This window comes from Sinocyclocheilus rhinocerous, unplaced genomic scaffold (assembly GCF_001515625.1).
Source record: "Sinocyclocheilus rhinocerous isolate Xijiao unplaced genomic scaffold, SAMN03320098_v1.1 scaffold1462, whole genome shotgun sequence".
NCBI classification, from domain to species: domain Eukaryota; kingdom Metazoa; phylum Chordata; class Actinopteri; order Cypriniformes; family Cyprinidae; genus Sinocyclocheilus; species Sinocyclocheilus rhinocerous.
Genome location: NW_015639843.1, coordinates 217,889 through 228,570, shown reverse-complemented (window position 1 = coordinate 228,570; position 10,682 = coordinate 217,889). Strand labels below are relative to the sequence as shown.

Sequence of the window (10,682 nt, the reverse complement as noted above, 5' to 3'; positions counted from 1 at the left end):
GCCTGTCGAAGCTATTTTACTAATAAAAGTTTCCGTGCTGTGTTGTCGTGTGCAATAATGTGTGTGCGTGCATCTATGAAAGCAGCGTAGCCTACTGCATATAGTTTTAGTTTAGATATAAACCCGAGCCCGACCCGAACCCGAAGCTATTCATTAAACATTAACCCGAACCCGACCCGAAACCCGTCGGGCTTGGGTCGGGTAGCAGACCTCTAAAATATTAAAATATTTTAATCGCGTTATTTTTCATAACTAATTAATTAACGCGTTAAACTGACAGCCCTAATAAAAATACAGATAAATAAGAATAAATAAGTGTGTGTTTTCTCACCTCAGTGGGTTCAGACACCTGCATCTGCGTCTCCGGCGGAGCTCGAATCACCATGATGATCTGATCCGGCGGGTTCACTGTGTTACGCAGGTCCTGACATCTAACGTATCCCAGCGTGACTTTCCGTTAAAGATCATAATATCCACAAATGATCATGTTAATCTACTTGAGCTGCCAGGATCATCATTTTCTGTTACCAGACCTAAGTTCAGCTTCAAACCACTCATATCTACACCCAAACCATGAAGAAAGACTAAAATAAAGAGCTAAATCTTCTAATTTAATCCTCTATTTAAATGTACACAATGAGAAAAATAAATCTATATGCATCAAGTATTTAGGGAAAAATATTTAACATTTTATTTACTGATACATTTAAATCTTAACTATAATTTTAGTCTAAAATAAAGAGCTAAAGGACATTTTGAGAAGATCATGCTCTCCTCTATATACACAAAGCATAAAGCATTTAGGAAAATATATTAAATATTTACATATTAGAGTTAAATCTTAATTAAGCATAACTTTTTATTTTAGTCTAATACGTAAGAGCTTAAGGACATTACTGAACCTGTATTTATTATAGTAAGCATTATAATTTAAGTCTAATTTATTGCACATACGTGTATTTTTATTATTTTTATTTTCATTATCTTTATTTTCATTTTTATGTATATTTTTTAGTCCTGTCAAATGATTAATCACATCCAAAATAAGTTTTTGTTTGCATGTGTATGTTCTGTGTATATTTATTATGTACATATAAATGCACGCACACACATACAGTATATTTTGAAAATATTTACGTTTATATTCATAAAATTTATATTATAAATAAATATATTTAGTATATAAACAACATTTTTCTGAAATATATACATGCATGTGTGTGTGTTTATATATACATAATAAATATACACAGCATACATACCTATATTACGTAAACAAAAACTTTTATTTTGGATGCGATTAATCGTTTGACAGCACTAATATTTTTATTTATTTATTTTTATTTATTTTCTTTGTGAGTGCATGTGAAGTTTGAGACGATGTTGTTTGTTTGAAAAAATCCTTAAAATAAAATAATAAAAAAAAGAGCTAAAGCACATTACATTTTGAGAAGATCCTGCACTTCTCTACCTACATGTAAACACAGATAAATAAATATTTAGGAAAAAATTTTTATATTTTTAAACTGCTACATTTATATCTCATTTTAGTCTAAAATAAAGAGCTATAGACATTGAGAAGATCACTCTCCTCACACACACACTGAGATGAAGGATATTTCTTGTTGTGCGTGTCCTCTGTGAGGAGCCGTAGCTGTAAGCTGCATTTGTTAATGAGCTCGTCGAGTTTCTCCTCGGCCTCTGTCAGCTCAGAAACCTCCCTCTGCAGCGCCTGGAACCTGGCCATGGATGCCCCGTCGATACGGTTCCCCCTGAACACAAGAAACGTGACACACCGCAGATAAACAACTACACACTCCCAGTCATTCCTGAACAAATCATTGATGCATTTGATGAACGCACAGCCACTGGATGTTGTTCTTGGACTTCTTAGAGATCAGGTGGATCCCCTCCAGGACGTTGGTGATGTCGTAGATGCGCCGTTTCTGGACGTCCAGCACCTGAGAGGCCCAGTTGAGGTCGACCACGCCGTCTGGAGACTGAGCCAGGAGATCCAGGAAGCGTTTGGTGGTCAGATTCAGAGACGTGTCGTAGCGGGACTTCTCCGTAGCCACTTTAGGCACTGAAACAAGAGCGGATTTCATGAGGCCTGCACGATTATGACAAAAATCATAATTGTCGGGAAAAACCCTTAAGATAACATGTAGAAAGAAAAAAAACGCATCTTAAGCGTGCAGAATAACATAAGTGGACTTTGAACGATTAATTGCCGCTTTGAACGATTACATAATTGTGGCATCCATAATTGTAATCGCGATTAGAAATTCGATTAATAGTGCAGCCCTATGGAAAATGGTTTTATACTGCAATGCAGGAGTGAAATTAATGAATACTTTAATTCAGCAAGGATGCATTAAAGGGTTAGTTCACCCAAAAATGAAAATTGGCTTGTGTTTTACTCACCCTCAAAGCATCCTAGGTGTTTATGACTTTCTTCTTTCAGACGAATCCAATCTAACGGTTGGAAGAGCAAGGACATATTTAATATAACTCCGATTGGATTCGTCTGAAAGAAGAAAGTCATAAACACCTAGGATGCTTTGAGGGTGAGTAAAACACGGGCTAATTTTCATTTTTGGGTGAACTAACCCTTTAAATTGATCAAAGCAACACTAAAGGCATTTATGTTACAGAAGCTTTCAATTTCAAATAAATGCTGTTCTTTTGAACTTTCTATTTATCAAAGAATCATGAAAATACTGATATCTAACATTGATGATGATAATGTTTCTTGAGCAGCAAATCAGCATATTAGAATGATTTCTGAAGATCATGTGACACTGAAGACTGGAGTAATGATGCTGAAAATTCAGCTTTGATCACAGAAATAAATTACATTTTACAATATATTCACACAGAAAACAGTTATTTTAAATTCCAAAAATATTTCACAATTTTACAGTATTTTTGATTTTAAAAAAGCAACCTAGGTGAGCATTAGAGGCTTCTTTAAAAAAAAAAAAAAAATCTTACCAACACCTAACTTTTGAACACTATTATTATTCACCATTGATTGATATTTCCATTGTTTTTCTTGACTATTTTAAGACACATTCATACCTCTGGGAGGCGCGGGTGTGGCTGGAGGTGCTGGTCCATGTGAAGCAGGTCGGGACGTGCAGATGTACTGATGATCACTGTCCAAATCCAACTTTCTCTTCACCTGAAATCAAAAAGCAGAAGGAAACCAGATGTTATGACCTTTTAGAGCTATTAACATCCGGCCTGATTTATACACCAATGTATGCATCATAAAACAAAAACTTAAATAAAAACAAAACCTTTAATTGCAGCGTAATTAAAAGAATGCATGCGTCATAAAACAATAATGCTGCTTTAACAAACATCTAATTGCATGCTGATAATCTAGCGGTAATTGAGGAAACTTGAGTTGTGACCTTCAGCATAAGTTACTCAAGTACAATGGTGATCACAAACCACTCCTTATGGATTCTGAACCTACAGGATGTGGGTTACAAGCCCAGATCCAATAAGAACCATTAAGCTACATTGTGGAATGGAATTTCAAATAGAGAAAATTCCAAAAAGGAAGACTAAAAATTGAAATCCCAAAGGTTAAAGGTCACATGCATGGAATTAAACGCATGCATATGTGTCCGGACAGGCTGAAGGCATACCGGCGGGCGTCCCAAAGTGGGTCTCTGGTGGTCCGGCAGGGTTGTGGTGGCAGTGGTGGTGTGATGAGGGGTGGCAAACAGCAAGATGTCGCCGGATGCAGTGCTGGCCGAGGCCGTGCCAGGAGTGGAGATGATGACAATTTGATGATCTTCACTGAGATCGATGCTGCCATTGTTCAAGAGAGACTCAAAATCCGCCAGCAGGTCCTCCGAGGTCTGACCCGATATAAAACTCTCAGACATATCGGGCTAAAACAGCAGGGGTCACTTAGTCTCTGGGTTTACTTGCAATCCTTATGGCTTTCAATGCATGGAAACAGGTTGTTTTTCAAAATGCATGCATGAGAGAGAGTACAGTTGGATAAGCCATGTTAAAAACAGGCCTTGACTGAACATATGGGTGAGACTCCCAAACCACAACAAGGGCAGGATGCAGGTCAACTTCAGTTTGCAAAACAAAAATCAACTTTAGATCAATAAAAGTTATTTAAAAGACCATGCATGTTATTTATAAGCATGTTTAAGACATATTTCACATGCATTATGAGTTTAGAGTTGTGGTTGCTTTAAGGAAGTGCTTTTGCAAATGGCTGAAAAGCATAACACATACAGTTCATCATAAATAAACATCATCATATACAAATAGCAATGCAATCTCAACCTTTAAAGTGCATAAAACATGAAATGATACCATGCAATCCTCAAATTATTGACGACGTTGCGATATTTTGTAACGAACAGAGTTTGTTTTTACTTGAGCACTTGTAAACGTGTTTGAAGCGTGTTATTATATCGGTAAACAGGCTGTAGAGAAAGTAAATATAACGATATAAACCGATCAGGATGCGGAACAAAGCCCAAGTCCGGTTTCTGTTCTCATCTGACACTTTAATCCAAAATATCCCCCGCTTTTGTCCTTTTTGATGACTCCATCCAGGAAGTATTGTCATTAACTCCAAATAACATCCAAATTCTCGCTCATTTAACGCTTAAATCCATTGAAACCGAAGAAAGGTGCGGCCCAACTGTCCCCGCGCGCGACGCGGCCGGAATCGCTTCTGTTATTGTTGTGTTTTTTTGTTCCAGCTGATCGGAACCTGCTCAAAGGTTTACGCGCCAAATCTTTTTTGCCGCGAAACTGGCACGTGCCAGCGTGCCGTGTGCTGATTGGCTGATAAGTTGCGCCCTTCGCCCTACGCGTCAGAGTTCCCAGGCCGCTGGTTGGCTGTCGCGGCTGTCACTCAAAGACGTCCCGTATTCTTTCTTTTTGCGTTTTTTAAATAAAGATAAGAGTTGTTTGAATGGAAAACTACATTTCATTCAATCATTATTATACTCTTATACCTTTTGTTCTTTAATATTTAGAATTGTTTTTATCTTTATCTTTTGTTTTTCATTTAAATGTTAAATTTTGAAATTTTGTTGTATGCATTTGTCATTTTTATTTTATTTATTTATTTTTAAAATGTGTATAAGTCGTATTTATAAAGTTTTAGCTTTTAGTTTTGGATCTGTTTTTAGTTGTTTTAATACTACAATTGATTGCTTCTGTTGTCCTCATTTGTAAGTCGCTTTGGATAAAAGCGTCTGATAAATGACTAAATAAATAAATAAATACTTTCATATAAAATACAAAAAAAATCATCGCTATCATGACATTATGCACAAATTACTGAATTTCTCTAAGATAGATTTAACACAAATATTAAATCCTTTTGTTATAACGCAACTTAGAAAGTTGCTGTAGACTAATTAAGTTAATATTAATCTATTATGTATTTTATTTCATTTAATTAAACGTTTATTAAAGCTTTAATTTTACAGCAAATGCAAAATTGCAAAAAGTGACAGTCACAGGGTAAGCTTTGTTTCAAAACAATGCAAAATATAAAATAGTCCTATATTAAAAAAAATTACAAATTAGCACACGGATTTGAATACATATATAAAACCATATATGAGATGCCGATGTCATGAAAATCACTGGCTAAATAAATAAACAATAACATGCAAACTTTCTGTTCATTGTAAATGATTGTATTAAACTCCGCCCACCGCTGGCGTTATGCACAGAGGAGCTACAAGATGGCGCAGGCAATATTTGAGGTTCTGGAAGGTATTAATGCACTTTATTCAAAATCCTCCAGCATATGTACAAGCTGTAATATATTATTTTATGTTTACAGTGAGAATGCATGCGCGCTCGAGACGAAAAGGCCAAAGAAACACATTTTACACAGTTGTTTCGGTTCGTGTAAATGTCAGTGTGTCAGAATAGTAAAATAATATATAAAAAAAAAATATATATATTAGCGCAGGATTGCAGGCAATTTGATTCATTCGCTTGAATGTACCTGAGAAGAGATTGATGTAGAGGAGGGAGGAAGAGCGATTGGAATAACAGCCTCGTGCTGCGGATCATGGCGGAGGGAGAGAGACACATCACTGGAAAAGCCACAAAACAGCATTACATCTAATAAATGTTTTTATTGTGCTATAATACACTAACAAGCTAATGTTCAGTGTAAATAAAATAGCAGTTATTTGGTATAAGTTGCTATATTTGTGTCCAGATTTGACTGTTTTTGTGTTACAGATGTTCTCCTTCCCCAAAGTAACAGCGCTTGGTAGTATGATCGAAAGAAATGGTCATATAAACATATATAAACATTAATATCATGGTGCATGAATAAGGAAATCGTGTTCATTAGACAGTCGTACATATGTTCTTAAATACATAATTATATGGGTTTGGAACATTGTTTTGAGTTTAAATAATTATAATTCAATAATAATTTTAATAATTATATATAATATGTGCAAAGAAAGGACTAGAGACAACTAACTAGTAGGTAACCAGTGCTTGATACACAGTTTAGTGTTATTATACAAAAAAAAAAAAAAAGTATATAGGCATATATTTAGTGCTGGGCAACGATTAATCGCGATTAATCGCATCCAAAATAAAAGTTTTTGTTTACATAATATATGTGTGTATACTGTGTATATTTATTATGTATATATAAACACACACACATTCAGTATATATTTTGAAAATATTTCCATGTATATATTTATATTAATATAATTGATATTATATATAAATATTTTAAATGTATAAACATAACATATTTTTCTCAAATATATACATGTGTGTGTGTGTATTTATATATACATAATAAATATACACAGTACACACACATGTTAAAAAAAACTTTTATTTTGAATGCGATTAATCGCGATTAATCGTTTGACAGCACTAATATATATATATAATATTTGCATATACAGTAGTCAACATTTGAAGTGGATCAAAACCTTTCATCAAAGTTGTCCTAAAACCAAAACAATACTCGTTCTTGTCTTAGGACAACTTTGATGAACTTTTTTTGATCCACTTCAAATGTTGACTACTGTATTATATGAGTAATAATGATTATTAATACTACTGTATATATACGCTCAATTAAGAGTACTGTAATGGATTGTGAGCTGGTGTAATTGTCAGATAGCGATTGGTTGGTTTGTTGAATAACTGATGGATTAATTGATTGGTTAAGCCACATTTGTCCCGTTGAAGGCATGGACAATCAGACGGTGCTCAGTGTCCAGTCACTGTTGGACGCTCAGGGTGGTGTTTTGGATCCAGGAACACAGAATGTCTCAGGAACAACCATCCAGCCAATGGGTGAGACTTATTCACGCATTTATATGATTAAATATTCCAGTTTAACATAATACATAATGGCCTGGTTTCACAGACGGGGCTTAGACTAAGCCAAGGACTAGGCAATAGTTCAATTAGGACATTTAAGTCATTTTTATTAACGTGCCTTAGAAAAATCATTACTGGTGTGCATCTTGAGACAAAACAGAGGCACTGATATATTTTAAGATCAGTCAGTGCAAGTTTCTTTCAGTTAAAACAGCTCAGAATTACACTTTAGTCTGGGACTAGGCTTAAGCCTTGTCTGTGAAACAGGGGGAATATGTCAGGCCCAGTTTCACAGACAGGGCTTGACTAAGCCAAGGACTAGGCAATAGTTCAATTAGGACATTTAAGTAATTTTTATTAACGTGCCTTAGAAAAATCATTACTGGTGTGCATCTTGAGACAAAACAGAGGCACTGATATATTTTAAGATCAGTCAGTGCAAGTTTCTTTCAGTTAAAACAGCTCAGAATTACACTTTAGTCTGGGACTAGGCTTAAGCCTTGTCTGTGAAACAGGGGGAATATGTCTGTTAAAAGTAAAGTGCATTTATTAATATTAGTATTATTTATATGCTATTATAATATTGGTTCATATTTTGAGTTAACTTTTATTTTACATTTTCACTTTTAATTTTAATTTCAGTTTAAGTTTGAATGATTTTGTCATGTGCTTTTGTCATGTTTATTAGTTTTTGGTTTTTAATATTTATATTTAATTTACTTTTATTTCAGTTTTAGCCATTTTAGTATTTCAGCTTTAATTTATTTTAAGTTAGTTGTGAAGGCAACAATTCTAATTCTAAGCTTTCCATCCAATATTTATATTTTATTTTATTTCAGCTTTATTTCAATGACCTAAAATTATTATTAATAGTTTTATTTTTTGTTAACAAGTATTTCTATATTTTCAGTTTTCATTTTGGTTTAAGTCTTAGTAATTTTGTTATGTGCTTTTGCCATTTTATTAGTGTGTTTTTTTCTTGCTGTAATTTATTTTTGTTTTAGTTTAAGTAATTTTAGCACTTCAGCTTATTTCAGTTATTTCAAATTTTCATATTTTAAAAGTTTTTCATGTAATATTTATATAAAGATAACAACACTAAATTGTATATACTGTACACATAGTAATTAAAAATACGTTTTTTTTATATTTTCAGCTTTGATTTTATTTTTAATTTGGTATGGGATTTTGTCATTTTTAATAGTTTTTATAACTATAAATTTTTTTTTGTATTTTTGTTTTAGTAAGTTTACCACAAGTATTTTAAGTTTAAGTTTTTCATCTAATATCTGTATTTTATTTCAGCTTTATTTCATTTACCTAAAATTTCATTTTCAATTACCTAAAATGATTAATAATAGTTGTACTTAACAATAACAACACTGATTTGTATTTACCTAGTAATGATGCATTTGTAAATGCTTCTTCATTCAATTATTTGTTTTAACACTTTCACGTCACATTATATCCGCAGACGATGACGATGTCTTTCTGTGTGGGAAATGTAAGAAGCAGTTCAACTCTTTGCCGGCGTTCATGAGTCACAAGCGTGAACAGTGTCAGTCCAACACGCCGTCACTGGCCACCGTCTCTCTGGCCTCCAACAACCCCTACACCTCCGTCCCGTGCATCAGCGCCGCTAACAGACAGGTACAGCACACCTGCTGGAAAACACCACGAGACGCCATATTACTGATATGTGACCCTGGAGCACAAAAGCAGTCTTAAGTCACTGGGGTATATTTGTAGCAATAGCCAACAATACATTGTATGGGTCAAACTTATTGATTTTTCTTTCATGCCAAAAATCATTAGGATATTAAGTAAAGATCATGTTCCATGAAGATATTTTGTAAATTTCCTACCGTAAATATATCAAAACTTAATTGTTGAATCTCGACCAAATATTGCCCTCCTATCCTAACAAACCATACATCAATGAAAAGCTTATTTATTCAGCTTTCAGATGATGTATAAATCTCAATTTCTAAAAAATTTACCCTTATGACTGGTTTTGTGGTCCAGGGTCACATATTTATATTGTTTTTATGTTTATATAATCCTCAAGGTGTCAACGTACATCACCGTGCCGCAGTCGCCGCTCACACACACGCTGGTCCAGGGGAACGTGTTGGTCAGCGATGAGGTTCTGATGTCGGCCATATCAGCGTTCAGTTCTCTGGATCAGCCGATGGCAGCCATGCAGGTAAACACTGAATAATACTTAAACGAATAGTTCAGCCAAAACTGAAAATTTGCTGAAAATGTGCTCACATTTCTCTCCTGATTCAGACCAGACCACTTTTTCACTGGAGGAAGCGTTATTAAAGACTCGTATTTTAGCTGAGAGTAACGGTTTAAAGTTAAAATGCTTTAAAGGGGTCATATGATGCTTTTTTAAAGATCATTATTTTGTGTATTTGGTGTAACAGAATATGTTGACATGCTTTAATGTTCAAAAAACACATTATTTTTCAAATACTGTACATTATTGTAGGTCCTCTATGCCCCGCCTCTCTCAAACGCTTCGTTTTCTACAAAGTCCCGCCTTCCGACAAGCACAGTCTGCTCTGACTGGCCAGCTGAACCAGTGCATTGTGATTGGCCGAACACAACAAGCACGCGTCGGAAATGTAACGCCCCTTACCATAATCGCAAGCTTCATCTTTCAAAATAAACGTAAAGACAGAGCCCGAAAGGGGAACAGAGTCGCGTGACAGACACAGTGATGATGCAGTACACAAGCCGCGGTTAAGACAGCTGACGTGCTATGATTTCTGACAGGCAGCATCCGAGATGTAGATGAGTTTGTTTCTTCATCAGATTTGGAGAAATGTAGCATTGCATCACTTGCTCAGCAATGGATGTGAATGGGTGCCGTCAGAATGAGAGTCCAAACAGCTGATAAAAACATCACAATAATCCACAAGTAATCCACACCACTCCAGTCCATCAGTTAACGTCATGTGAAGAGGAAAGATGTGTGTTTGTAAGAAGCAAATCCATCATTAAAGCATTTTAGCTTCAAACCATTGCTTCCGGCTAAAATACCATTCACCTCCAGTGAAAAAGTCCATCTCCTGTTGTCTCTCACATCAAAATCCAGCCACATACTTGTTTAGAGCTGTTTTGGCTTGTAGTGTTTGATCTGTGCAGATTTCTCTCCTGATTCAGACCAGACCACTTTTTCACTGGAGGAAGCGTTATTATGGATTATGGACTCATGCTTTAGCTAGAAGCAATGATTTCAATTTAAAAAACATCTTAATTATGGATTAGTTTCTTACAAACGCACAGCTTTTGGCTTA

The 10,682-nt window shown here is 34.9% G+C and overlaps 2 protein-coding genes across 3 annotated transcripts in view; one reads left to right on the top strand and one right to left on the bottom strand.

Annotated features, from left to right (window-relative positions):
* Positions 1 to 4,780, bottom strand: part of LOC107752207 (transcription factor E2F1-like) — a 9,868-nt gene extending 5,088 nt beyond the window's left edge. The window contains exons 1-5 of the mRNA XM_016568108.1: positions 3,660 to 4,780; positions 3,082 to 3,184; positions 1,864 to 2,083; positions 1,620 to 1,772; positions 332 to 446 (exon numbers count right to left, since the gene is read on the bottom strand). Of these exons, the coding sequence (XP_016423594.1) occupies positions 332 to 446; positions 1,620 to 1,772; positions 1,864 to 2,083; positions 3,082 to 3,184; positions 3,660 to 3,902 (834 nt within the window). The 5' untranslated portion in view covers positions 3,903 to 4,780. The remainder of the gene's footprint in view (positions 1 to 331; positions 447 to 1,619; positions 1,773 to 1,863; positions 2,084 to 3,081; positions 3,185 to 3,659) is intronic.
* Positions 4,781 to 5,707: 927 nt separating this feature from the next.
* LOC107752200 (zinc finger protein 341-like) overlaps positions 5,708 to 10,682 on the top strand; it is a 23,159-nt gene continuing 18,184 nt past the window's right edge. For both annotated transcript variants that reach the window (XM_016568099.1, XM_016568098.1), the window contains exons 1-4: positions 5,708 to 5,775; positions 7,240 to 7,347; positions 8,849 to 9,024; positions 9,443 to 9,580. In XM_016568099.1, coding sequence (XP_016423585.1) covers positions 5,745 to 5,775; positions 7,240 to 7,347; positions 8,849 to 9,024; positions 9,443 to 9,580 — 453 coding nt within the window. In that variant the 5' untranslated portion in view covers positions 5,708 to 5,744. The remainder of the gene's footprint in view (positions 5,776 to 7,239; positions 7,348 to 8,848; positions 9,025 to 9,442; positions 9,581 to 10,682) is intronic.